General features: G+C 35.7%; 2 protein-coding genes across 4 annotated transcripts in view; both read left to right on the forward strand.

The window, feature by feature from the left end:
• Positions 1 to 25917, forward strand: part of LOC110343991 (uncharacterized) — a 41705-nt gene extending 15788 nt beyond the window's left edge. Inside the window, exon 3 of the mRNA XM_087188592.1 lies at positions 25759 to 25917. Within this exon, the coding sequence (XP_087044718.1) occupies positions 25759 to 25763 (5 nt within the window). The 3' untranslated portion in view covers positions 25764 to 25917. The remainder of the gene's footprint in view (positions 1 to 25758) is intronic.
• Positions 25793 to 26555, forward strand: part of Smad2 (SMAD family member 2) — a 68639-nt gene continuing 67876 nt past the window's right edge. For 2 of the 3 annotated variants that reach the window (XR_015442103.1, XM_021236602.2), the window contains exon 1: positions 25793 to 26047. Coding sequence is in view for 2 of the 3 variants with exons in the window: in XM_021236602.2 (XP_021092261.1) it covers positions 25812 to 26047 (236 nt within the window). In the remaining variant the exon portion in view is untranslated. The remainder of the gene's footprint in view (positions 26048 to 26555) is intronic. The other variant, XM_021236599.2, reaches the window with a different exon arrangement.

Here is a 26555-nt window from a genome sequence, read left to right on the forward strand (position 1 = left end):
AACAGAAATTCTTTGAAAACTAGGAATGGAAGATAATTTATTAAAAGATTGCTTATGATGCAGTTCCACTTACAAGAATTTTTAGAACAGGTAAAGTTAATACTTGGTGTTACAAATCAAATTAGTAGTTGCATGGAATGGAGCTGTAGGGTTGACTGAAAAGGGATACAAGGGAACCTTCTGGGATGATGAAAATACTCTGTTTTGATTGGAATAGGGGTTATATGGATGTAAAATTTGTCAAGATTCATCATACTGCATATTAACATCTGTGCAATTTATCGTAAGTTATACCTTAAAATTAATTTATGAAAGTTAATACAATTGTGTACCAGCAACAAATTAATTTAAAATAAATGTCATTTCAAATGGCAACACAAACTAAAATACATAGGAGAAAACAAAAGTGGGACCTTTCTGGAGAAAAATTTTAATACACATATAATCAAATTATAAGGAGAGAAGCATCAAGATGCAAAGTCAGTATTAAACAATTGAGCCAGGTATGCTGTACACCTGTAATGCCAGCACTTGGGAGTCTGATTGTGAGTTTTGAGACCAATCTGGGGTACATAGTGAGACTGTCTCAAAACAAAAACAGAAAAGCTGCGCATAGTTACCCGTGCCTATGTCCTTAGCCCTCTGGGAGGCTGAGACAGGAGTATCCCAGGTTCAAGCCTATCCTGGGCAACTTAGTGACTTAGTGAGTCCTCATCTTAAAATAAATTTCAGAACAGTCTGGGGGTATAGCTCAGGGCAAAGGCCTCAATCCCCAGTATCACAAAACAGACAAATAGAAAACACCAAAAATCTGGGAATCCACTTGAGATGAAAGACCTCTACAATGGAAATTACAGAATAGTGAGTAAAGAAATTGAAAACATTACAAAATGAGATCTCCCTTGTTCATGGATAGGCAGAATTAATATTGTTAAAATTGGATATTACCAAAAGTAATCTACAGATGCAGTGTGCTCCCTATTAAAATACTAACAACGTTCTTCACAGAACTAGAAAAAAACAATACTAATGTGCATTTGGACACACAAAAGACCTAGAATAGCCAAAGCAATCTTGAGCGAAAAGCAATGCTAGGGGCCTCACGATACCTGATTTCAACATATACTGCAAAGCCATAGTAACACAAAACAACATAATATTGGCACAAAAACAGACCAGTGTAATAGAACAGAACACAAGGAAGGAAACACACACCTCCAGCCATTTGATTTACCAGAAGGGCTAAAGACATGGGAGAAAAGACAGCCTCTTTGACAAATGGTGTTGGAAAAACTGGGTGTTCACATGAAGATTGAAACTGGATCTCTTTATCTCCTACCCTGTACTAAAAACCAAAATAGATCTAAGAGCAGAAACTTTGAAAGTGCTGGGAAAAAACAGGAGAAACAATTGAAGCCATAGGCACAGGCAAAGACATCCTGAATATAGGACTCCAGTAGCACAGTAAAGTATCAAAAATCAACAAATGGGATTTAATCAATTTAAGAAGCTTCTGCAGAGCAAAAGAAACAGTGAAATGGGAGAAAATATTTGCTAGTTACTCTTCTGAGAGAAAATGAATATATAGAATATATAAAAACTCAAAAAACTTAACATCAAATAGCCCAATCAGTAAATTGGCAAAGGAATTGAACAGTGACTTCCCCAAAGAACAAGAAGTACAAAAGGCCAATTAGATATATAAAAAATGTTTTAACATCTTTAGCTGTTAGATAAATGTGAATCAAAACTACATTGAAATTTCATCTCACCCATTCAGAATGGCTGTCATCAAGAATACAAAAAAACAACACTGGTAATAAGGAGGGGCAACAAGGAACCTTCTGCCCTTCTGGAGTGAATGTGTATTAGTATAGCCACTATGGAAATCAGGATGAAGGTTCCTGATTAAAAGAAAAGAACTAAAAGAACTACCATATGACCCAGCTATACCACTCCTTTGTTTATAATTGAAGGAATTAAAGTCATACTATAGATACCTGCATACCTATGTTTATTGCAATTCACAGTAGTCAAAACATGGAACTAGCCTAGATGCCCACCAGCAGATGAATGGATAAAGAAAATGTGCAGTGGAATATTATTCAGCCATAAAGAACAAAATTATGTCATTTATAGGAAAATGAATGGAACTGGAGAGAATCATGTTAAGCAGAATAAGCCAAACTCAAAGATAAGTATTACATGTTTTCCCTAATCAGTTGACATGAAAGTAGAAGGGAGACTAAGAGGAAAGGAATAAGGGGTAGTGGTATTATAACAAGAGATGAAAAAAATTATTGAGATCATATTGATAATCACATTATTGATGGTACTGACAGTTTGTTGAGGTAAAAAGATAATTTTTAAATTTAAAAGTGGATTTATATATAGAAAGATCATGAAATCGTCTAGGCTGGTGTTTGCTTAACTAAATCTGTCTCTGGGAGTAAGATGCTGAGCAGATTTGTTTTTGTCCAAGAATATTTTCTTACTTGTGCTGTATAAAATGTTTTTAAGTAGAAGGATTGCTGTAAGTATGTGAGGTGACAAGTGTTAATTAGCGTGATTGTAGTAATAATTTCACAATGTATACTTCAAAAATCATATTGTAGACCTTATATGATTTTGTCAGTTATACTAAAAATTGAGAGATGCTTGTGTTTATTGGAATATTCTTTTTTGTTGTTGTTGTTACTGGGGATCGAACTTGGGACCTTGCAGTTGCGAGGCAGGCAGTGGAACCACTGAGCTAAATCCCCAGCCCTTTATTGGAATATTCAGTATCACAATGATAGCAGTTTTCTTCCATTGTAAGTTGTCATTCCAGTTAAAATCCCAGCAAATAAAACAGAATTTACTTTGTCAGATACCAGGACATAGCATATACATTTAGTGGTTAAGATGTGCTGGTATTTACCTCAGATAAGGACTAATGGAAGAAAACAAGAGCCCAGAAATACAAGTAGTAACATAAATTGTCAGGAAAAAATTTTAGTACATTTTGCTGGGATACTTGGTTATCTGTTGGGGTGTTGGGGAATACTTCTCATGAATAAAATAAATTCTAAGTAAATTAGATAACTAAAGGTGGAAAGCAAAATGGACTGGGTAAGCAGATTAAAGTACATGGGAAGATTTTGAAGCAATAATTGTTTGTTAATTTTAATTTTTATTTTTTTTGTTACCTGGGATCTAACTCAGGGCCCTGCGCCTGAGGCAGCAGAACCACTGAGCCAAACGCAGGCCCAGAAATAATTGTTTAAAAGGTCATGTAGGGCTGGGGATTTAGCTCAGTGGCACTGTGCCTGCCTCACAAGCACAAGGTCCTGAGTTCGGTCCCCATACCAAAAATAAAAAAAGTCATGTAGATTGAAAATGATAAATTTGAACACATTGAAGTGAGATATTGAAGTATGAGAAAGGCCATCAGAAGTCACTTGCTGACTGAAGATACATGCAACGTGTGACAAAAGATTAGTATCCAGAACATGTAATTGCTGTGGGTTAAGGAAAAGGGTGGTGATAGTGAACAAGCAGTTTACAAGAATATCCTGAAAAGCGAGTAACTGAAAATACACTTAAATTCCTTAGTGATCTAGGAATTAATTGCAAATATCAGCAATTCCTCTGTATTAAGCCCATCCTATTGGGCAAAAATAGGGAGACCAGATAATACCAAAGTGTTGGTGATACTGGGTAAAACAAGAACCTGTGGTTCCCTGGGGAAAATGACCATCCGTACAACCATATTGGCAGTACTTTGTAAGGTTGCGTATATGTGTGTCCTCCTCTGGAGCATTTCTCCTCTTTGGTGCATGTTCTAAAACTGAGGCTTTCTTAACTGTTTTTGCTAGACTTTTAGAAGGAAATATGTTTAACGTGACAAAAACTGAGTTAAAGCTTTTTCTCTTTCCTTGTTTTTGACAGATTATGTCTCAGAATCCACTACAGTGACCTGCTAAGGGTCATGACCCTTACTTTAGAGAAATAACGGGGTATAACATACTCAGAAATGTCTCATTTCTAAGAGTGTGTTTGTACATTAGGTTGTAGTATAAAATGTATTTCTCATTGAGGGGTTCTTTTGGTTAAGAAGTTTGAAAGTTTCCTTCACTAGAACAGCTTTCACATAGTCTAAACATGCCAGACTATTCATGCTGACTTGTAAGAGTGGAAAACTGCAAATCTAAATACATAGTCATCAAGAGAAGAATGGACAGTGAGTTGTCCTGGGGTTATACAATGGAATGTTATATGTCAGCTAAAATGAGTGAACTAGGATTTAAGATTATATATAAACATTGGTAGTTACACGAAGTGAAGAAAATAAATTGACATGAACAGTATTAAATATTCATACAAGTTTTTAAAGTTAACAAAACTATTATTTGGATATAGTATGAAGGAAAATTGTTAAGTGGCTATGGTGAAAATTACGATAGTGGTTATCTCTGAGAAGCAAATGAGAGGGAAATGAGATCATTAAGGTATACATAGGGACTTTAGCTGTATTTATCATGTCATCTTACATGTGATCAAATACTGGCAGTATTTGATAGCTGAGTGGAAAGATGATGTTCAATATAATCCTTTTTTTTGTTGTTTTTTTGAATGATGGACATACTTAACACTTAATTTAGAATCCAGAGCCTTGAGCATGCTAAACATGTGCTATACCACTAACCCCTTCTTTTTTTTTCTTTTTTTCTAAAAATACCTCATTCCTTTCGCAGTAAAAGCCAACATAACCTGGAGGAATAAATTTAACAAGATGTGTAAGACCTTAATGGAGAAAATTACACAACTTCTTGGTGAATATTGAGTCCAAAAGAAATACAACATTTTCATAATAGGAACAGTTGATGTTACAGATACGTTCTGTAGAAATTAATATAAATTTATTGCACTTCCAATAAAAATCTTACAGTTTTTGTGGAGCCTGTTACGCTAAATAATCAACCATAACAAATTTGAAAAATTAGAGTAGGGAGTTCACCCTGGCAAATATCAAAACTAAGTAGAAAGCAATAGTAATTAAGATTCTGTGATATTGGTGTTAAATTTGAACAAATATATCATTTAACAGAATAGCCCACAATCAGACCTTTGTTTAATAGGGATTCAATATGGGCTGGGTATTTAGCTCAGTGGTTCTGGTGCCTGCCTTGCAAGCACAAGGTCCTGAGTTCGATCCCTGGTACCAAAAAAAAAAAAATAGGGATTCAATATGTGACAGGAGCGGCATTATGAATTATTACAAAATAAATTTTAATGAACAGTGCTAATAAAATAGGCTGTCCTTATGGTAGAAGATTAGATCACTATGTTACCCCTTAAAAGCAAGTTTCTAACATATTAGAAACCTACATATAAAAAATAAAATGTCTATGAGAATATCCAGAATGGTTCCTCTGTATAATAAAAAGTCAGGTTATTTCTTTGTGCCTCAGATTCTTCATTTGTGAATAGTACCTATCCTACTTTATTCTTTTTTGCTGTTGTCATCATTGCACTGAAGAATGGACCCAGGGCCTCACGCTAGGTAAATGCTGTACTACTTTTTTATTTTTGAAAATGATATATCCCTTTTTTATTTTTGTGTATTTTTTTTTTTTTTTTTGTACTGGGGATCGAACTTGGGTCCTTGTGCTTGAGCAGCAGCCCCTGTTTTATTTTTGAGACAGGGTCTTGCTAAGTTGCCCAGGCTGGCCTTGTTTGTATTTTCAGTCTTCTGCCTCACCTTTCGTGTAGCTGGGATTATAGGTGTGTGCTTTTGGGTTAGCCTCCACTTAAATTAAGATACAATAAATTGGGCTGGGGATTTAGCTCTGTGGCACCAAGCCTACCTTGCAAGCGCAAGGTCCTGAGTTCCATCCTTGATACTAGGGAAAAAAATGATTCAATGTTTATGCTTACTGTACTCTTAGAATGAATCATTCAGTAAATGTTTTCTGCTACATTGGTGGTGATGGTGGGGAGAACAGAATGAGATGTATTTAAAAAGAAGCCCCCCCCAAAAAAGCAAAGGATTATTATAAAATATTTTAAATAAAAATATAAATTTGTGTATTCTAAAGATAACCTTGAAAATAAAATTCTAAGGATTTGGGGATTGTTTTGGAATGCATATTGTTAGGTTTTACATAAAAATAAAAAGGCTCTACACAGTTGAAGACTGCAGAGCATATAAAGTTAGTTTAGTAAAGCACTTAGAGAATGCTGTTTGTAAAAGTGTTGCAGTTATTAATAACTTGAAGGCTTTATTTCCTAGAAATTCAGGATAATCAGACCTCTTACCTAATTGAAACTTTCCAGTGAGTAATCTTAGAATCTCAGTTTTACTAAGGTGTCATTTGATAGGCTTTCTTATTCAGCAATAAAGATAAAATCTTCTGGTTCTTTTGAAACTTGCATTATACAAGTATTATTTATTGCTGGTATTAGAAACAATTAGCATCTATACTTAGTTTTTAGTTCTTACAGACATTGAAGGAAAAAAAAATTTCAGTAAGCTTGATGATGCACTAATGAAGTAAATCTAAATGACTCATTCATATTTTGATTACAATTTGATTATAAATCTAGTTTTTAAAAAAATTTTGTGTTTCAGCTCATAACATTGGTATCTCTTCCTTGTCAACCTTTATTCAATCTGTCTACATTTGGAACATTGGCTAAATATACTTTAGGTAATTCAAGCTGAACCAGTTGAATTTATTGTCAGTATTGCTGACAAATGTTGTGACCTAATTTAAAAATTGTTTGGAGGTAATTGAATGTCAGCCAACCATAGTGATTTATATAGACTAAGTTAAGGTGGTAACTAAAGTACTGACTTAATTCCAAATTGATCATAGTGATATTGTAAGACATGGGACACTGAAATCACATGACAGTACCATGTCATGTGGGTACCATTCAGATTGTGCAGAATAGGTTAAACTTAAAGTGCTTTCATTTCCATGAATGAAAAAGCTTAAACCTTTTAGAGAACTTCACATGTCCAAGAATATATTTCAGTTCCTAAGAAACATTTCTCTTCTACTAAAAGTGTAACAGAGAAACTTCTCAGATTCTTCCTAGTACCAAATATCCTTTTAATTTTTTTACTGGTTATATAAAAGTTTAATTTTTACTCTTTAGGCTAAGTTCTTGTGGATGGAATAATTGAGCCAAAAGCATAGACACTTTTAGTTAAATTCTTTTTGTTTGCTTTTTCTGTCAGTTTTTTACAAAGGAACAGGGAATCACTCACTATCTCCACAAGAGAATTTCTTCTGAGGATAAACATTGCTCAGAAACCATGCCTAGGGACTGGCCACTCTGCTTATCTTCAAGATACCGTTGCCTGCCTCCCTCGGGCATGCTCTTATTTCTGGACTTAACTAGCCTCTTCTAAGTCTGCTGTATTCCATGCTGCCATTCTGGCCATGGAATGGACACAGCTATTTACAAAAAAGCATGGGTAAAACTGACCCTATATCCTTAACTTCCAGAATTGCTGCTGTGTCCCCATGCCAGATGATGAATATACCCTTACCTCCTGCTCTGTTACAGTGTGTAGCTTTAGTCATACCTTTGAAACTTTCTTGCCCCTCTAGCTAGTCATTAAGACATGTGAATTATCTCTGAAATAACTGAATTAATACTCCTATCATGAGCACTAACTTCTTCAGCTTTTTAATCTGGGCTGGCCTTATTTGCTCCTCATCTCCTACCACAGTGCTTCCTGTACTCCATATTCTAGTGATAACCTAAATATTTTTATAGTTCTTAAAACATTTCCTGTCTTTAGAAAACATGCTGAACTTTCTGCCTGGTGTGCTCTTTCTCTCTCTCTTCAGACTTAGGCTCTAGTGTCGTTTTTGTGATCCTCTTCCTTCTAAAGTTTGGATTATGTTCTCTGTGCTAGGATAAGACTGCCACAGGGTGCTGTATAGTTGGCTCCTCCAGAGCACACTTGGTGGCACAGAGTAAGAATTCAGCAGAAGTCAAAAAGGGTCAGATGAACCTTTTGATGTCCAGTAGTCTGAGGCTTTTCATTGGTAGATTATCCTGTTTGTGATGTAATATTGTGGGTTTGCCTTATTTTGTCAAGTTGAAGCCTTATATACTGCAGTGCTTATTTATATTTTTCCTCAGAGTGTACCAAGAATTCTGTCAGTTTCTCATTGTTCCTTAAATTGCCATACAGTTCCTTAATTGAGCAAACTTTATTTTTCCACTGTTTCTCTATATTGCTAAAGAAAGCCACATAATCCTATCTTTTGGTTCCTTTCGCATTTTTAGTGTCTAAACTATAGAGATGTATACAGAATGAGATGTATTTAAAAAGAAGCCAAAAAAAGCAAAGGAGTATCATAAAATATTTTAAATAAAAATAGCAGGGCTTCCAATGCCATCAGTGCATCATTGTTATGTGGATTATGTATGTCTCTAAAAAGAGGCCTATGGACAAATTGATGGAATTTATCATATTGTTGTCTCTTTGAGAGACTCTTGGAAGGTTTCTTTTTGTTGTTGTTGTTTGTTTGTTTGAGACAGGGTCTTGCCATGTAGTTCAGAATATCCTTGCACTAACTGTGTAGCCCAGGCTGGCCTCGAACTTGTGGCAGTCCTCCTGCCTCAGCCTCCCAACTGCTGGGATTACAGACGTGTGCCACCAGCCCTTCCATGTCTTGGAATTGAGCTTTTTTTTCCCTTTTGAGGTGAGTGAATATGATTATTAATTAGATTTTGACCATTATTTTAAAATTATGCCAAATTCTTAGTATCTTTGGTTGGTGGACTGTTTTTGAGAATGGCCTTTTGAGAATCCAAAGTCCTCTTTTGAGATTATACTTAACATTTCTTTTTGAGCTAATGTGCATCTCTGTTATACCAACTATACTGTGTCTCAGATCAGTTTGCAGTTGGTTGTCATTTGGGCTCTCAAGTTTTGTCCTCATAGTAAAGGAAATTTCCCATACCCTTCTCCCCTCAGTTCTGTCCTCCATTTGTCTCCATGCATTTGTGAAGCCTACCTGCAAGTAGTGGGCAGATGTCTTTAAGGCCTATATCTTTTGAAAAACATTTCAACCTCCTTTCTCTCGAAATTTTCAGATTACATTAGCATATTGAAGATTTTGAGAAGTTCTTAAAAAATCTTGAGCCGGAGATTTAGCTCAGTGGTTCTGCTGCCTGCCTTGCAAGTGCAAGGTCCCGAGTTTGATGCCTGGTACCAAAAAAAAATTGATTTAACGTTATTTAGGAACTTCTTAATGTATTTCTCCAGATACTGTTTTCAGTTGTGATTTATATCTGAGGAAATGCACAAGCTTTAAATATACAGTTCTATGAATTTTAATAATTGTATACTCACATGTAATCTCAGTACTGCAAAAAGGAACTTTGTATCTGTGTCCAAGCATTTCCATTCCTTTCCTCAATTCTTCTGAGACAGTTTGCCTCCTATGGGTAGATTACTTTTGCCTGTTGTGGGAAATCATAAATAGAGTCAGCATATCATGTTCAGCATGATATATTTGAGGTTCATCCATATTGTGTATAAGTAGCTCATTAACTTTACTTCGAGTAGTATTCCTTTGTATGAATATACTTTTGAAATGTTTTCTTGTTGATGTTTTGGCTGTTTACAGTTTGGGACTATTCTGACTATGGCTATTATGGACATTCATATATGTATGCTTTTATGGACAATTTTTCATTTTTCTTGCCTATCTAGAATTAAATTGTTATGATGTATGTAGTCAAATGTTTAACTTTTTAGGAACTTGCTAATTTTCCAAAGCTATTATATTATTCACACTTACATCAGCAGTACGTGAGTGTTCCAGTTGTTCCATGAGATAGGGTAAATAATAGTCTGAAAGGATATCCATATCATCCCCAGAACCTGAGTGTTATTTTATATGGCAAAAGAACTGTATAGATGTAAGGATCTTGAGCTGGAAAGATTATCCTGGATTACCTGGACAGGCTTTAAATGTAATCACAAGTGTCTTTATTAGAAAAATGTTGACTCCAATCAGTCTTATGTTATTCTTCTTTGCATCATCTAGCAGCTGCTGGATTGATTTCTCGTGTTCCTTTACAATTTTAAAGGAAATTTTCTTTTCCTGGTCACTAATTGCAATCTTTTCTTCTTTATCTGAAATTCTATCCTCACATTGGTTCATTCTGCTGCGCAGACTTTCAATGGAGTTTTTAATCTCCTGGAAATCTGTTTGCATCTGTTTTATGGATTCCATTTGTTTCCTGTGTTGGGATTCCATCATGATCCTCAGATCCTCTATTTTTTTCTCTGTGTCCTCTCTAGATTTATTAATCATGTCTTGCCCCATGAGCAAAATCTTTGCTGTTATCTGAGTAATTATTTCTGATTTCATTTTTCCCAGATCGTCTTTTGTTGCCAGTTCAGAGAGTCCAGGTAGTTGAGCATCAGAGTGTTCCATCTTGTTTCCCTTTGGGGTTGCTGTAGGTGATCCAGAAGTCAGTTTTTGAGGCTTGTTTACGTGTCTTCTCATTTCCAAGGGGGTGGGGGGTGCTTCTGGCACCCACGCGGCTCACCTTCTCTGCCCTAGGAGCTTGGGATGGCGGTGGGGGAGCTTCCTCCTGGGTGCTGGGACTGGCTCAGCTTCCTTGCTCTAGGAGCCTGGGATGGCGGCTGGGGAGCTTCCTTCTGGGTTCTTGGACCAGCTCACCTTTTCTGCCCTAGGAGCTCAGGATGGCGGCATAAAAAAACTGTTTATAGAAGTGATGGCAGAAAACTTCCCAAGGGAGGGGAAAAGAACTTGACATACAGATAAGTGAGGCATATAGGACTCCAAATAGCCTTGATCAAAAAAAATCTACACATAGGCATATAATAGTTAGGATTCTAGAAATCCAACAGAAGAGTAAAGTTTTACAAGCAGTGAGAGAAAAGAAACAAATCACATACAAAGGAAAGCCCATCAGAATCACAGCAGACTTCTCAGTGCAAACCCTCAAGGCAAGAAGAGCTTGGAGTGATGTATTTTAAGCCCTAAAGGAAAACAGCCTCCAACCCAGATTGATGTACCCTCCAAAACTAACTTTCAAAATTGATGGAGAAATAAGATACTTTCATGATATATAAGTACCACGCGCTAACCGATTGTACCACTGGAGCTCCGGATATTTTCATGATAAAGAGCACCTCAGGAACTTCATGAATACCAAACCAGCACTCCAGAAACTTTTAGACAATATCCTAGGAAAAGACAATGAGGATCACAACCCCAGGAAACCCAGCAGAATGAATCCACTGGGCGTGACAAATTAAACGCAAAGGGGGAGGGAGAATCCAACAAAAAGAAAAAGTCATGACAAGGCTTTTAAAACTTTTGACTTCATCTCCCTAATGAGTGTATAATTCAGTCTTGGTATTGTACTGATTAGTATTTTTCTGATTCTAGATTTGCACACCATTCCTTGTGCTATACTGGCTATTTATCATCTTCTTATGTCTACATTTTAATTGGGTTGTCTATTAATGAGCTCTAAGAATTCTTTGTATATTCTGGTCATAGGTTTTATGCATTGTAAATATGGTCTGTTTAAGGACTACTTTTCATTTTAATGAGGTCATTTAAAGTTCTAAATTTTGATGGAATCTCATTTATCAGTTTTTTTCTTTTATACATCATTCCTTTTGTATCCTAGGTATTTCTTGCCTACCCTGAATTCATAAATATTTTCCTTTATGATTTCTTCTTAAAGTTTTATACTTTTAGGCTTTCTTATTTAGGTTCATAGATCCCTTCAAGTTATTTTCATGTATGGAAAAAAAGGGTTGAGGTTAATTTTTTATATACAGATACCAGGTGTTCTTAGTGTCGTTTGCTGAAAACACTATCTCTTCCTCGGCTCTTAAATTGAATTTATATTCTATAAAATGCTAATGTTAAATAATCTTTCAAAACTCAGTGGACCATATATGTGTGGTTCTATTTCTAGATTCTCTGTTTTATTCCAATGATCTATATGTCTTTCCTTACACCAACACTGCCTTGATTACTGTAGCTTTAGAAGAAGTCTTAAAATTAGCTACTAAATGTCTTCCAACAGTTTTTGTTATTTTGTTTGTTTGTTTTTAACTTTTCTAGGTCCTTTGTACTCCTACATAACTTTTAAATTTCAATATCCAATTCTTCATTTATGGCAAGTATACACAGACCTGAATTTTTATATATACCTTGTGTTTTCTAATCCTGCTAAATTGAAATACAAGTTCTAGGGGCTCCTAGAGATTTCTTAGTATTTTTTCTGTGGATGATCATTTCATCTACATATAAAGATTTTGCTTCTACCTTGCCAATCCTATCCTAATTGTGTCATTTTATTGCCAGACTATTTTGGTGAGGCCTAGGTTTCAAAGTTTAATGGACAGATAAAGAGTAAGCATATCTGCCCTTGTTCCCCACCTTAAGGAGAAAGCATTGTATCTTCTCCATTCATATAAGGCTTTCTCACTGGAAGTATGGAGTACATGTCTTTAATCTGTTGAGAAGGTTCTGTTCTACTTCTAGTCTCCTGATAGCTTTTACCATGAACAGCTGTAGAATTTAGTCCAGTACTTTTTCTCCAACTATTGACAGGATCATATGGCTTTTTCCTTTCTTCTGTTTAAATGATGACTTTTGGGGGTGGATCTTCCAATGCTGAACCAACACTGCCATCCCTATAACAAAACCACTTTCTACATCCTGCCAGATCTGACTTCTAATAGTTTGTTTTGTTAAACAAATTTCTATCTATGTTCATACTTTTTTCTTCTATTATCTTTATCCAGTTTTAGGATTAGCACAAGGTTGATTTCCTAAAATGAGGGGAGAAGTGTTCCTTCTTTCTTCTCCTTTAAATATTTGATATAATTTATCAGTTAAAATGTATATGAGCCTGCTGTTGTCATACAGGTATGTTTTCAAGCTAGGAATATACTTTCTTTAATAGGTGCTATTCAAATTTTATATTTCCTCCAGAGTTAGTTTCATTAATTTGTCTTCCAGGGTACTTCTTAGAAGTTGTCAAATTTATTTCAAAACAGATTTTTGTAATATGCTTTCTATATCCTTTTAAATTTTGTAAAATCTGTGGTAATGTCTCCTAGATCTTGATACTGTAATTTTAAAAATGTATAATTGATATTGTGTAACAGGAAGAAAAGTTCTAAAGGAGCAGGGGAAGTGGGAGGGGTAGGGGAAAGGAAAAAGGGAAAAGAAAAAATATGAGAAAAGGAAAAAAAATGGAAACAAAGTCTTTGCAAATAGGGAAGGGTGGAGGGGGTGAAGGGAGGGCAGGGGAAGGGGAAAAAAATAAGAACCAAGATACTCATGTAATGGTACAAGATCCCAATGATGAATGTAACTGTATTTTATACCTAAAATGAACCAATAAAAGAATTTAAAGAAAAAAAAACAAAACGTGGAGGGAGAGTTGGGTGTGGTTCACGTGTCTAATCCCAGCATTCTGGAGGCTGAAGCCAGAGGATTTCAGTGAGTTTGAGGCCCAGCTGGGCTGCATAGTGAGTTTTAGGCCAGCCTGAACCTACTTAGTGAGACTGTCTCAAAAAAGAGGTTGGGTGGAGGAAGTTTTAATGAGAAAAGAGGAGATTGCAGTGTGACAGTGGAAGCACAAATTGGAGTCTTGTACCTTGAAAATGGAAGAAGGGAGCACAGCCAAGGAATGTAGGTAGCCGTTACAAGCTAAAAAAAGATGAGGTAATTAATGAACTTTCCCCTTAGACCTTCCAGAATGACCCAGCCAGTCCTGCTGATACTTTGACTTTATTCTGTTGAAATTGATTTTGGTAGACTGGTGGTGTTTTAAAGGCATTAAGTTTGATAGTTTGTTAGAGCAGCAGTGGGCTAGCAATACATACAGTTCCTGTCCTCACTAAAGTTCGGTGTCAGAAATTTTTTTAACTATTCTAGGTGGTTTGAAACACTATTGCATTGTGGTTTTAATTTACATTTTCCTAATGATCTAATACTAAAACCACCTTTTAATTATGCTGTTTTCTTTCATGAAATATTTGTCACATGTCTTTTGTTCAGTGTAACAAAATACTGAATTTTATCTTTGATATTTTTTATAGTCTAGCTTTGTGCAATCTTGTCCTATTTATTGTAGAATTTTTCCCTTGGTCTGTGACTTACATATACATTTTTCAGTAGTGACTTTTGGTAAGCATTTTTTATTTTGATGATTTGTTTTATATAGATTTCTTTCATGCTTAGTAATTGATTTTTCATTTCAAAATCATGAAAATATTCTGTGTATTCAACAGTTTAAGATTCTGCTTTCCTATTAAGGACAGTATGAGATAGTAGTTGAGGATTATGATTTCACATTATTGAAAAGCTGTTAAAAATAGGTTGACTTGGTGGAAAATGAGTTGACTGTATATGTGTATATGTGTGTATCTTTATTTCTCATACCTACTGTATACTTTTAATTACTAAGGCTTTTTAAGAACTCTTGACATAGGCAGTGTATGTCCTCTAATTTCCCTCTACATCATTTTTGTGTTTTTGTGAATCTAGCATTGTCTTTATCATTTCCTTCAGAAAACAAAACAAAAATAACATTGCCGGAATTTTGATAGGGATTGCAGTGCATCCATACTCAAATTGGGAAGAATGCATACTTACTAAACCCAATTGACATTCTTTTAAAAAAAAATTCTTTTATTGGTACATTGTAGGTATACAATACGTTTACATTTATCATTAGGTGTTTGTACCTGTACATGATGAATCTTGGTTCTTATTTTTTTCCCCATTACCTGTGTGCCTTTCACCCCCTCCACCCTTCCCTATTTACAAAGACTTTGTTTCCATTGTTTTTATTTTCTCATAATTTTTCCTTTCCCTTCTTTCCCCTTCCCCTCCCACCACCCCTGCAACTTTGGACCTTTCACTGTTTCAAATTATCAGTTATTCATTTTAATCATTTTAATCCTTATGTACATTTTCAGTTTCTCACACTAGAGAAACTATTCAGTATTTACACGTGTGTCCTATTTATTTCACTTAAGAGCATGGCCTCAATATGCATCCATTTAGCTATAAATATCTCTGGTTTCTCATTCTTTATGGCTGCGTAGTACTCCATTTTATAAAAAAACCCATCTTCTTTATCCAGTTTCCAGTTGGTGGGCACTTGGGCTGTTTCCAAGCTTTAGCTATTACAAACTGTGCTGCTATATATAAACATGGGTGCACATATATCGCTGTGGCATGATTCTTTTAATTCTGTGGGGAAGATACCCAGCAGGGGAATAGCTGGGTCAAATGGGACCTCCAGCCCTAGTTCTTTGAGGTATCTTCTATACTGATTTCCACAGTGTTTGCACCAGTCTGCACTCCCACCAACAATGGAGAAGGGTTCCTTTCTCCCCATACCCCCACCAGCATTTGTTATTGGTTGATTTCTTGATAGCAGCCATTCTTTCTGGGGTGAGTAAACCCAATTGACATTTGATCCTGGATGTTTGAGTTCTTCCTCATACTCTTTTTCTCTGTGTTTCAATTTGGACACTTTAGTTTGTTCTGTTTTCAAGTTCACTGCTCATTTCTTTCAAAATTACCTAATAAAAGATTTAATTTCTGATACTGTGCTTTCTTAAATTTTTTAATTTTTTGGCAGTACAGCACTGGGAATGGAATCCAGTGCCTTCACTGGAGGCCAGCCCTTTCTTTTTTGAGACAGAGTCTTGCTAAGTTGCCCAGGGTGGCCTAGAACTTAGGGTCCTCCTGCCTCAACCTCCCCGAGTGCTGGGATTATAGGCATGTGTCACGGTGCTTGGTTTGTTTGTACTTCTCATTTCTAGCATTTCCCTGTGATCCTCTTTTGTAGCTTAATGTCTGTGATGAATTTCCTATTTCATTATGCATGTGCCTCTCTCATATCAAATCTTTTAATGTTTTTGTTATAGTTATTTTAAAGTCTGTGTCTGATAATTTCAACATGTCGCCCATCTCAGATCTGAGTGTATGCATAATTTCATCTTTTGACTGTTTACTCCCTGTGTTTTAAAAATTTTTTGATTGAATGAACATTTGTATGAAAACAGACTGAAGCAAATACTACTTACCTTCAGCAAGTAGCCCATCATTTCTTATGTCATTCTGATAGAATGTGGAGCTAAGACGATAGCATATGTAGCTGAACTACTTAGGATCTCTTTTGTAACATACATACATACATACATACATAAATTTATCTATTTTTTCAGACGGAGTGTTGTTAATGTATGTAGTCCAGGCTGGCCTATAACCTGCTATGTATCCTAGGCTGGCCTTGAACTTGCAGTGATCCTTCTGCCTCAGCTTCCAGGATGCTGGGATTCTAGGTGTGCGTCACTGCGCCCAGCTTTGTTGCAACTTTAGTTTGAGGGGCTGAAGAACCAGAGCAAAACTTTTTTCTTTTTGCTGTATTTCTTAGCTGCCAGCTTTCTGCCAATAGAAGATTTCTCTACAGCCCAGTTGACAGTTTCTTGGTCATTTTCAGGTTTTCTTTACTTTCCAGTCTTGACCAGTCTTTTGTGACTATTGAGGCATCTTTCTCCAGTCATACCATCCCAAGGTTTCTGTAGTCCTCAGCCTTGATAGTTCAATGTCCAGGGTGTCTTGAATGGAAGTTTTTCTCTCATCTGTACTACCCCACCCCAGTGCTAAATGCCTGCAGTCTTTTGGATTGATTTCACCCCCCTTCCCTCCTTGTCCTTCCACTCTCTTCAGAAGGCAAATTCCTTGCATTTGGTGGTCTGAATTTTGGGTTTTTAAAAAATTCTTTGTATATTCTAGATATCAGTCCTCTGTCAGAAGAGAGCTTCCAATTTTTTTTTCCCATTTTGTAGGTTGTCTTTTCGCTATTTCGTTGCTGTGCAGAAACTTCTAAATTTGATATAATCCCATTTGTTGGTTTCCTGATGTTTCTTGTGCAGCTGCGTTTCTGTTCAGGAAATATTTGCTTATGCCTGTATTCAAGAATTCCATCTATTTTATCTTCTAGTAGATTCAGTGTTTCAGTTTTAATATCTAGGTCTTTGATCCATTTTGATTTTTAGTACATGGTAAGAGAGATGGGTCTAGATTCAGTCTTCTGTGTGTGCATAGCCAGTTTTCCCACCATTTGTTAAAAGAGGCTATCTTTCCTCCAGTGTATGTTCTTGGCCCCTTTGTCAAGATTAAATGGTTGAATGTATCTGGTTTTGTTTCTGTACCCTCGATTTTGTTTTGTTGATCCACATGTCTGTTTTTGTGCCAGTACAATACTTTTCTTTTTTTGTTGGTACCAGGGATCGAACTCAGGTCCTTGTGCTTTCCAGGCAAGTGGTAGAACCACGGAGCCAAATCCCCAGCCCCCCCCCTTTTTTTTTAAATCAGTGTAGCTTTGTAATATAATTTGAAATCTGGAATTGTGATGCTTCCTGCTTTACTCATTGCCCAATATTACTTTTGCTATTCTGGGTCTCTTTTGGTTCCTTAAGAATTTTAGCATTATTTTCTCTAGATTTGTGAGGAATACTGTTGGTACTTTGATTGGGATTGCATTAAATCTATGTTGATATATATATCAGTTTTGGAAATATGGCCATTTTGACAATATTGGTTCTATCTATTGGAAGATGATATCTTCCCATTTTTCTGATGTCCTTTTCAATCTCCCTTTTCAGAATACTCTAGCTTTCCTTATAGAGGTCTTTCAGTTCCGTGATTAGGTTAATTCCTAAATATTGTATTTTTCTTGAAGCCATTATGAATACTATTGTTTTCTTTCTTGGAGGGTTTATTATTGGTGAACAGGAGCGCTGTTGAATTTTGTCTGTTTTTTGTATTCTGCTACTGTGTTGAATTTATTAATTCTAGGAGTCTTGGTGGAATTTTTTGGGTTTCCGTGTCATCTGTGAATAAGGATAGTTTGATTTTTTTCCTTTCTTATATGTATACCTTATATTTCTTTCTCTTGCCTAATTGTCCTGGCTAAAGTTGCAAGTACTGTATCAATATAGAGGAGTGGTAATAGTGGATATCCTTGTCTTGTTGCTGATTTTAGAGGAAAAACTTTCATTTTTTTCCCCATTTAATATATTGTTGGCAGGTTTTCTATAAATAGCTTTTATCAAATTGAGATACTGTTCTTTTATACATATTTTCTATAGGTTTTTATCATGAATAGCTGTTGGATTTTTGTCAAAGGCTTTTTTGCATCTATTGAGAAAATCATGTGATCTTTGTCTTTGATTCTCTTCATGTGATATATTACATTTATTGATTTGTGCATGTTGAACCTGGGATGAAGTCTACTTGATCATGATGTATGATTTGTCATATTCTGTTTGCCAGTGTCTTGTTGGGGATGCTTGGATCTATGTTCATTAGCCTGCAATTTCCTTTTTTGTTTAGTCCTTGTCTGGTTTTGGAATCAAGGTAATGCTAACTTCTAGGAATGAGTTTGGTAGTACAGTACTCCTGCCCTTTTAATTTCATTATAGAGCTTGAGATCTTCCCTGAAGTTTTTGTAGAATTCAGGGGTGAATCCACTGGGTCATGGGCTTTTCTATGGAGTACTTTTTGTTACTACATAGTTTGATAATATATATCTGATAAAATTTCTTTTATGCTGGTTGATTTTCCATAGAGTTTCTCAGAGCTAGTTTTCTAAATGTTTTCCATTCTTCTCAGATATTAACTCCTGTCTTCAAGTGGTTAAATGGTCTTATCTCTTAGTTTGAAATTAAAGTCATGCATGTTAAATTATTTGAACTCATAGATTCCTAGTTGGGGAAAATTTACCATTGAAATGGAGAGAAGAAATTTTTCTAGGGAATCATGTAAGTAGTTCTTGGTAGATCAAGACTTAGTAAAGCAACTAAAGCCAGGTAATTTACAGAAATTATGTATTTAAAGATAGAAAACTGGAAATAAAAATGATTAAAGGAAGTAAAATTCTACATTGAGGAATATCTTTAAGGAGTAAGCTGAGAAGATGTGCAGCTGATTACAGGGCATTCTTTTTTCAGGACATGGACTAGAGGGAGCCTTTAGGCTGTAGCCTGGGGCTTGAGTGTGAAATTGGAAATACGCTTTAAACAGAGAAAACCCCCCTTCAGTATATTTGTTAAATTCCATTGCCGAACTGGGCAGAAGAGATAAACTACAATCTCAGAAAAGGAGATTAAGATTCCTTCTAGTTCTGTGACCTTGAGATAAAGATTCAGTAGGGGAGCAACCTTGAGTACAAATAATAGGTGAGAGTTGAGAGGAAGTGGTGAATATGCACACCACTTTTTCCTCTTCTAGTCATTTTCAGAGTTTGATGCTGCCTAGCCCGAGAGGCTAAAAAGCTAAATTCAAAATTCTTCTAAAAGCAACAAGCAGTTCTTATGGTACGTAGATAGTAAGAAGATAAGGACTTGCTATCCTTTCAAATGAAAGCCCTAGAGAGACTCACCTTAGAATAGGGACAAACCAGGTGTAGTTATAACAGAACTTTTCGAGTGTGGCTAGTCTGAATTGAATTGTGCAGGTGTAAAATACTCAGCAGATTTTAAGTTTATAGATAGTTTAGCTGAGTATTTGGAGCTAGGTGCAACATTCTAATCTCACTGTCTGATGAATTTATTTTCAGGCACAGCTAACCTTGATTGTATAAGGAGCTCAAGATTTGATGGTGGTCCTTTTTAGGTGTTCACATTAGCTCCAGAATACGTGTAGTATATTGTTGTGACTAAGAACTTGTGCTCTAACATTGTGCTTGATCAGAAGTATTGGCCCTGAAAACTTGTGTGATCATAATGTGTTAGCTATTAATTGTCCTTTGCACTCAGAACATCTGTCTCTTTCCCTGGTCACCTGCTTATTCACAGGTCTTCTTAACATCCCTTTTGTTACTCTTTCACATGTAATCTTTTCCCCTTTCCAACTCTTCATTCTGTTACCACACGTTAGACCTTTAAAACTGCTCATTCCAGGACTGCCTATTCCTGCTTATTGGCCTCAACGATCTGGAGGTTTTACAGGTGCATCAGATTTAGCTTGATTGAAACACCATTTAAATGTTTCTCCAGTACTTCATATTTGCTCAATTGTATTTTAATTCTTAACTTTTTCTTCATCTTTAAATTCTGACCATGTGATCTTCCCAGTAGGTCTTCTTTCTTCAGTGTACCACTGTTTTCTGAAGGTTGATCTCTCTACAGTTAGAAATTTCACCTGCCTTTCCTGTCTTCCCAGTGTCAGTTCCTTGCTACAGTATTCTTCCTACCTTCTCAACCAAAAGCTCAGTTTACAGGTACAAACACAAAGTAGGATTGAGAATGATAAACAAGTAAGTACAGGCTTCATAGATACGTAAAAAATGTTGAATTCAAGAAGGAATGAATAAGTATCATATAGTCTTAAAGGAAGCTCAAATGTTCATCAGGAAAACCTTCTCTGACACCTGTACCAAAAACTAAGATTAGCCAGGCAAGGTGCCACAGGGCTGTAGTCCCAGCTACTCTAGAGACTGAGGCAGGAGGGCACTTTGAGGCCAGCTGAGGCAACATAGCAAGGAGTTCTTTTTTGTGTACCCTTAATTCTTATTATAGTTTCTCTTAGGTTGTTGTATATATTTTAATCATGGCACTTTTCTTCATTAGTCCTTGACCATCGTGAAAAGAGGAATTTTAAAAATTATGTCATTCATTTTTCTGTTCCTTTGGTTTAGCATGGAGCCTCAGGTGAACATACTTATTTTTTAAACCAGAACACTAGAATTATAGAGGTATTAGAGTGAGAATGCAGTTTGGCTAGATTAGAAATTAATATCAGTATCTAATTTATGAAAACAGTTCTTTGACTGTAAATCATTGCATTGCATATTAATTACATTTTAACTTAAAATATATTGGGGAAAAATATATATATATACTGTCTGATCAATACAATTGTTTATTTAGGACCAAAATGAAAATGTAAGCATCACTTTTTATAAAGATATACTTAAGCCAAGATTTTAGCATTTGGTGGTTTTTCTTTTTTGGGTTCTTTTTTTTTTTATTGTTAAAGTATGAAGACTACAGGCATCTTTGATTTTGTTGTTGTTGTTTGTTTGTTTTTTGAGGCAGGGACTCCCTTTATAGTCAGGCTGGCCCAGGCAGGCCTCAAATTTGAGGCAATCTTCCTGCCCTAGCCTCCCGAGTGCTGGGATTACAGCCTGTCTGGCTACATCTGATTTCTGAAAAGGATGTTATTTATTAAATATGGCAGGTTGAACATATATATTTTCTTTCCCTGTATATCTCAATAAAATTTAGACAGTGTTAAAGGACTAAGAAAAGGTGGGAGAGAAAATGAGAAAGAGGTAATCTAAATTTTGGAATGTAAATCATAGAAATGTGCTCACTGACATAGTGGTACTAGAAAAACTGAGGTCTTAAGTTCCTGTGTAAGGGACTGGAGAGCAAAGAGAGAAGAAAATAATAAAAATAGTGAAAATCAGATTCTCAGGATTTTAGGATCTGACGAGTTCACAGAACAGTAAAAAAAAGAGGTAGTTATGATATTATGAAATTTTACAACCACAGATAACAAAATACTCAAGCTTCTAGAGAGAAAAAAACATTTTAAATCCCAATTAAAAGATCAGGAATAAGAGTCACATGGGACTTAGAGCATCTACAGTGGATGCCAGGAAACTGAGGAGCTCTGCTAATTCTGTGTGAACTGATAAGGAATGACTACAGGAAATAAGGTTAGTGAAAAAGGGAATACAATAGCAATTTATATATTATGCTACTTCTGTATAGGAATAAGGCGGTGGGAAGGTGGATAGATGGTTATATACATGGTTGTAAAACTGAATAGACAAAGCCAACTACTTTATGAAAATAGTTTCGGGGGGGAGGAAATAGGGGAACAGAAATAGAGAAGAAGTTTCTCTGAATAGAGTATACTTTGTTGTATAGGTTGACTTTAGAATCCTATAAATGTGTTACATATTTAATATAAATTGAACCAAAATAAAAACTTGAAAATTGTAGGCACACAACTTTTCTACCTGAATTGGTGACAACCCTACAGAGAAAATAGTTATTTCAGGTGACTTTACAACACCGTACAGAATTTTAATCATCCTTTGTTAGAGTTGCAAATAAATCTTTAACTTTATTCAGTAATCTTAGTTTTAGAAGCACTATTGGTGTTATTTGAAATTATATATATTTTGTAAGGTAATGCAAACAAGTGATTAGACATCTGTACAAAACTCGAAATTTTCAGTGCCAGAGAAAAGAAAACAAATATCAACCATAGACTTTATAGTACATTGAATGGTGAATCCCCTAAAATGTAAGTCTGTGTGTTAATCCCAAGAACCTGTGCATTTATTTGGAAAATTGGCTTTTGCAGATGTAGTTGCTAGTGATCTTTAAGTGAGATTGTTCTGGATTACCATAGGTGGCTCTAAAGCCAATGATAAAGGGCACACAGAGAAAAGAAAGTGATGTACAGATAGAGATAGAGATAGGCTTGATACAGCCACAAGCCAGAGAAGCCCAAGGGATGTTGAGCAGCCACCAAAAGCTACAAGAGGCAAAGAATTGTCTCACATAGAGCTTCCAGAAGGAGAGTGGCTCTGCCAACCCCCTGTATTAGATTTCTGGCCCCACAGCTAATGAGAGAATAAATCTGTTGTTTAATCCATCAAGTTTGTGGTGATTTGTTATTAGCAGCCTCAGGAAACAAATCAGACATGAATAAAATCCCTGAAACGAAAATGAAGACTTAGCCGGGGATTTAGCTCAGTGGTTTTGCCGCCTGCCTTGCAAGCACAAGGTTCGATCTCCAGTACCAAAAAAAAAAGAAAAATGAAGACTCAAACATTTAACCTGACTTTGCTTAAAGGAACTGTGTTTTAGGCTTAAATACATATCTGTAGTTGATGAGGAAAAGTTCATTGCAAAAGAATTAAAGCTAATAAATATGGAGGGAATAGAATTAGAAAATAACCTTAATAATAATAGATTCAGAGCAGTGATGATTAATGGATAAAAATATTGCATGGAAAACAATGATGGAGGAAGTTTTTTATACACAGACTTGTGCTTTCTGTATCACAAGCTGATCATTCTTAGCCCTATTAATGTGGGCAACCAAACATTATCGGCCTGTTGGATATCTGATGCAGTGTGAACCACATAAGAAATAGAGTCAAGTTGAAATAGAATCTAATTGTATGTAGAGCTAATCTCCATTATATAAGATAGAGAAACAAGTTAATGTCACCACAAGGAAACCAGACAACTCTAGAATGTAAGATCATCTAGAGATCAGCTGACCATGTTTCCCTCAGTTTCATGAGGGGGAAAAGAGATAGAGGAAGGACTGCTCCAGATTAAAAGAACACTCTAGTCTCTTTTGGATCCTGACACAAACCAACTGTAAAATGAAATTTTTAAATTAGCTAGGCAAATTTGGGGTAATGGGTGATTCCGGGTTATGAAAATGATTTGGAAAGATCTCCACATTTTAAATAGATGGATACTGAATTCTATGGAGATGAAATTACATTATCTAAGATTTGCGTTATTTTGCTTAAGAAAAATTATGATAGAACCACATTTTGATGATTACAAGTGGAAGAAGCAATGTCATTTGAAAAAAGTAAATAGCATTATGTATAAAAATGATTTCCAGTGTAGTGTTTAGAAAGATTTCTATATTATCTCCCATGTCTTTCTCAAGAATGAACATACTCCACTGAAAAAATGGATTCACCAAACGAAGAAAGACAAAAATATTAAATAGGATAACAGTATTCCTCGGGTCAGAGTATTAGTTCAGTTTGGAGTGGGCAGATATAGGACTTCAGGATGTGAGGGCTCCATGAATAAGAGGGCTAGCTGGTTTCTGTTAATACTATGTGGGAGTTTTCCACTGTGTGGAAAATTTAATTGAAGGATGCAGAGTAAGAAGAGTTTGTGATAGATGCATGGAAAGGTAAGCAAATGCAAAAATATAACAGTTTGTATTCTGGAGAGTACAAAAAGAAACATATAGTAGTTTACTAATGATAACAATATTATGTACATAGTTATTTAAATACAAATGGGTGATAATTATTTTGTGCTAGGAGGAAGGAAAAGTAAGGAGTGCAAGGGAAATAAATCCTCATTTCCTACAGGAAAATCTATAGATTAATATCAGTATTTGATATTTCAGGTTACCATTATAATCTTGATCAAGGCAAGTTGGAGTCCTGTATGCCTCACTTACCTGTATGTCAAGTTCTTTTTCCCTGCTTGGGACGTTTTCTGCCATCACTTCTGTGAACAGATTTTTTATGTCATCTGCACGCTCTCGTTTCTTCATTGACTCCAGTCAGTCTTATGTTATTCTTCTTTGCATTGTCTAGCAGCTGCTGGATTGATTTCTCATAGTCCCTTACAATTTTAAAGCAATTTTTCTTTTCCTGGTCACTAATTGCAGTCTTATCTTCTATATCTGAAATTCTGTCCTCACATTGGCTCATTCTGCGTAGACTTTCAGTGGAGTTTTTAATCTCCTGGAAAATTGTTTTTATCTGTTTTATGGATTCAGTTTGTTTCCTATGTTGGGATTCAATCATGTTCCTGAGCTCCTCTGTAGATTTATTAATCATGTCTTGCACTATGAGCACAATCTCTGCTGTTATCTGAGAAATTATTTCTGATTTCATATTTTCCAGATCCTCTTTTGTTGCCAGTTCAGGGAGTCCAGGTGGTTGAGTATCAGAGTGTTCCATCTTGTTTCCCTTTGGGATTGCTGTAGGTGATCTGGAAGTCTGGTTTTGAGGCTTGTTTACTTGTCTTCTCATTTCGATGGGGGTGGGGTGGTGGTGATGGTGGTGGTGGTGCTGCTGCTGCTGCTGCTGCTGCTGGTGCCCTTGCGGCTCACCTCCTGTGTGCTGGCGGGGGTGGTACAGTGGCTTGGAAGCTTCCTCTTGTGCACTGGGAGCTGCTCACCTCCTCTGTGCTGGCGGGGGACTACCATTGTAATCTTAAATAGTGAAAATATTTTAAAGAATTTCACATTGAAGGAAGAGGGACTTTCTCACTATGTGTATTACTACTTAGATTTCAATGAAAATAGAATATGTTAAAAAAGAGGCTGAGGATAAAGATCCCCTCAAGGACAGGTAAAAATGAACCAAGTCTATTCTCTGCAGGCTTTCATTTATAAAAATTCTTGTAGTTTACTTCACGCTTGATGTATTTCTCTTCATGTATCTTCTGATTTTGCTTTATGATACTTCAGTCATGAAAACTTGGGGAGAGTGGATTTGTATTTTTTAGTATAATTTTGTTAAATCTTTTAAGGATAGATTGAAGTTCTAAGAATAAGGAAAACTTGCTTTTTGTGAAAATAGTTTATTGACATTATTAATAATGAGTTAAGAATAAAGTAGTGGTGGTAGTGATAACGTTTTTCAGAACATTGATAGATTTTACTTGCAAGGTTATATTTGCCCGAGAATTGAGTCCCTGTAACATTATCTTGTTTTTAGAAAGGTTTGTTACCACAATTCATTTAAGTTAGTTAAAGCAACATTTCCAGGAGTAGAAAAGAGAATGTCAGAAAGTGTATGGTGAAAGTACTAATTTGAATTTCTATCCTGTCTTGTAGCTTGCTTTCTATAATATATTGAAATCATTCCTTGGTTTTAAAGTTAGTCTTTGAATTATCTTTTCGCTATCTTTTCTAGGATAGATTCGAGAGGCTCTTTCTATAGTGTGGATTGTTGCCTTTAGTAAGAGCATGTCGTCCATCTTGCCATTCACTCCACCAGTGGTGAAGAGACTCCTAGGATGGAAGAAATCAGCTGGTGGGTCTGGAGGAGCAGGCGGAGGAGAGCAGAATGGACAGGAAGAAAAGTGGTGTGAGAAAGCAGTGAAAAGTCTGGTGAAGAAGCTAAAGAAAACAGGACGATTAGATGAGCTTGAGAAAGCCATCACCACTCAAAATTGTAATACTAAATGTGTTACTATACCAAGGTAAGTATCGATTGATCTGTAGATTGATGATCTGCTGTTGAAAATTGCTTATAGGAACCTCAAGGAAAGCTGTTGACTTTTTGTTACTTTCAGTTCACCTGTCAGTAGTGATTATTAAAATATGACTGTTTAACCTGTCATATTAATTTTTTTTACTAGTTAAGTCTTGTTTATTTTACAAACCATTTTCTTCAGCAGTGAGGTTTACTGATAATTGCTGATATTTAGATATAGTTATTTTATCTTATCTTCATTGCCTAAGTTTGTATATTTCTCATTTCTGTGATAGAATGATGTTTGAATAAAGATTCAAACCTCTATTACTGGTAAGTAGTGACTGACAATTTTTTACTCTTGCTGAAAACTTCAGTCAGTAAGGAGCTATAAGAGGCTGCTGACTTTTTGATGAATGTTTTATAGTTCTTGGCTTTGAGTTGCAGTGTTGTTTCCAAGAAAGATCAGTATGTGAGGCAGCTTCTTAAATGTATGTAGTAGTCAGAATCTATCT

This window comes from Heterocephalus glaber, unplaced genomic scaffold (assembly GCF_053883595.1).
Source record: "Heterocephalus glaber isolate CG9 unplaced genomic scaffold, H.glaber_assembly_v1.0 deba00000331, whole genome shotgun sequence".
Taxonomy (NCBI): Eukaryota; Metazoa; Chordata; class Mammalia; order Rodentia; family Bathyergidae; genus Heterocephalus; species Heterocephalus glaber.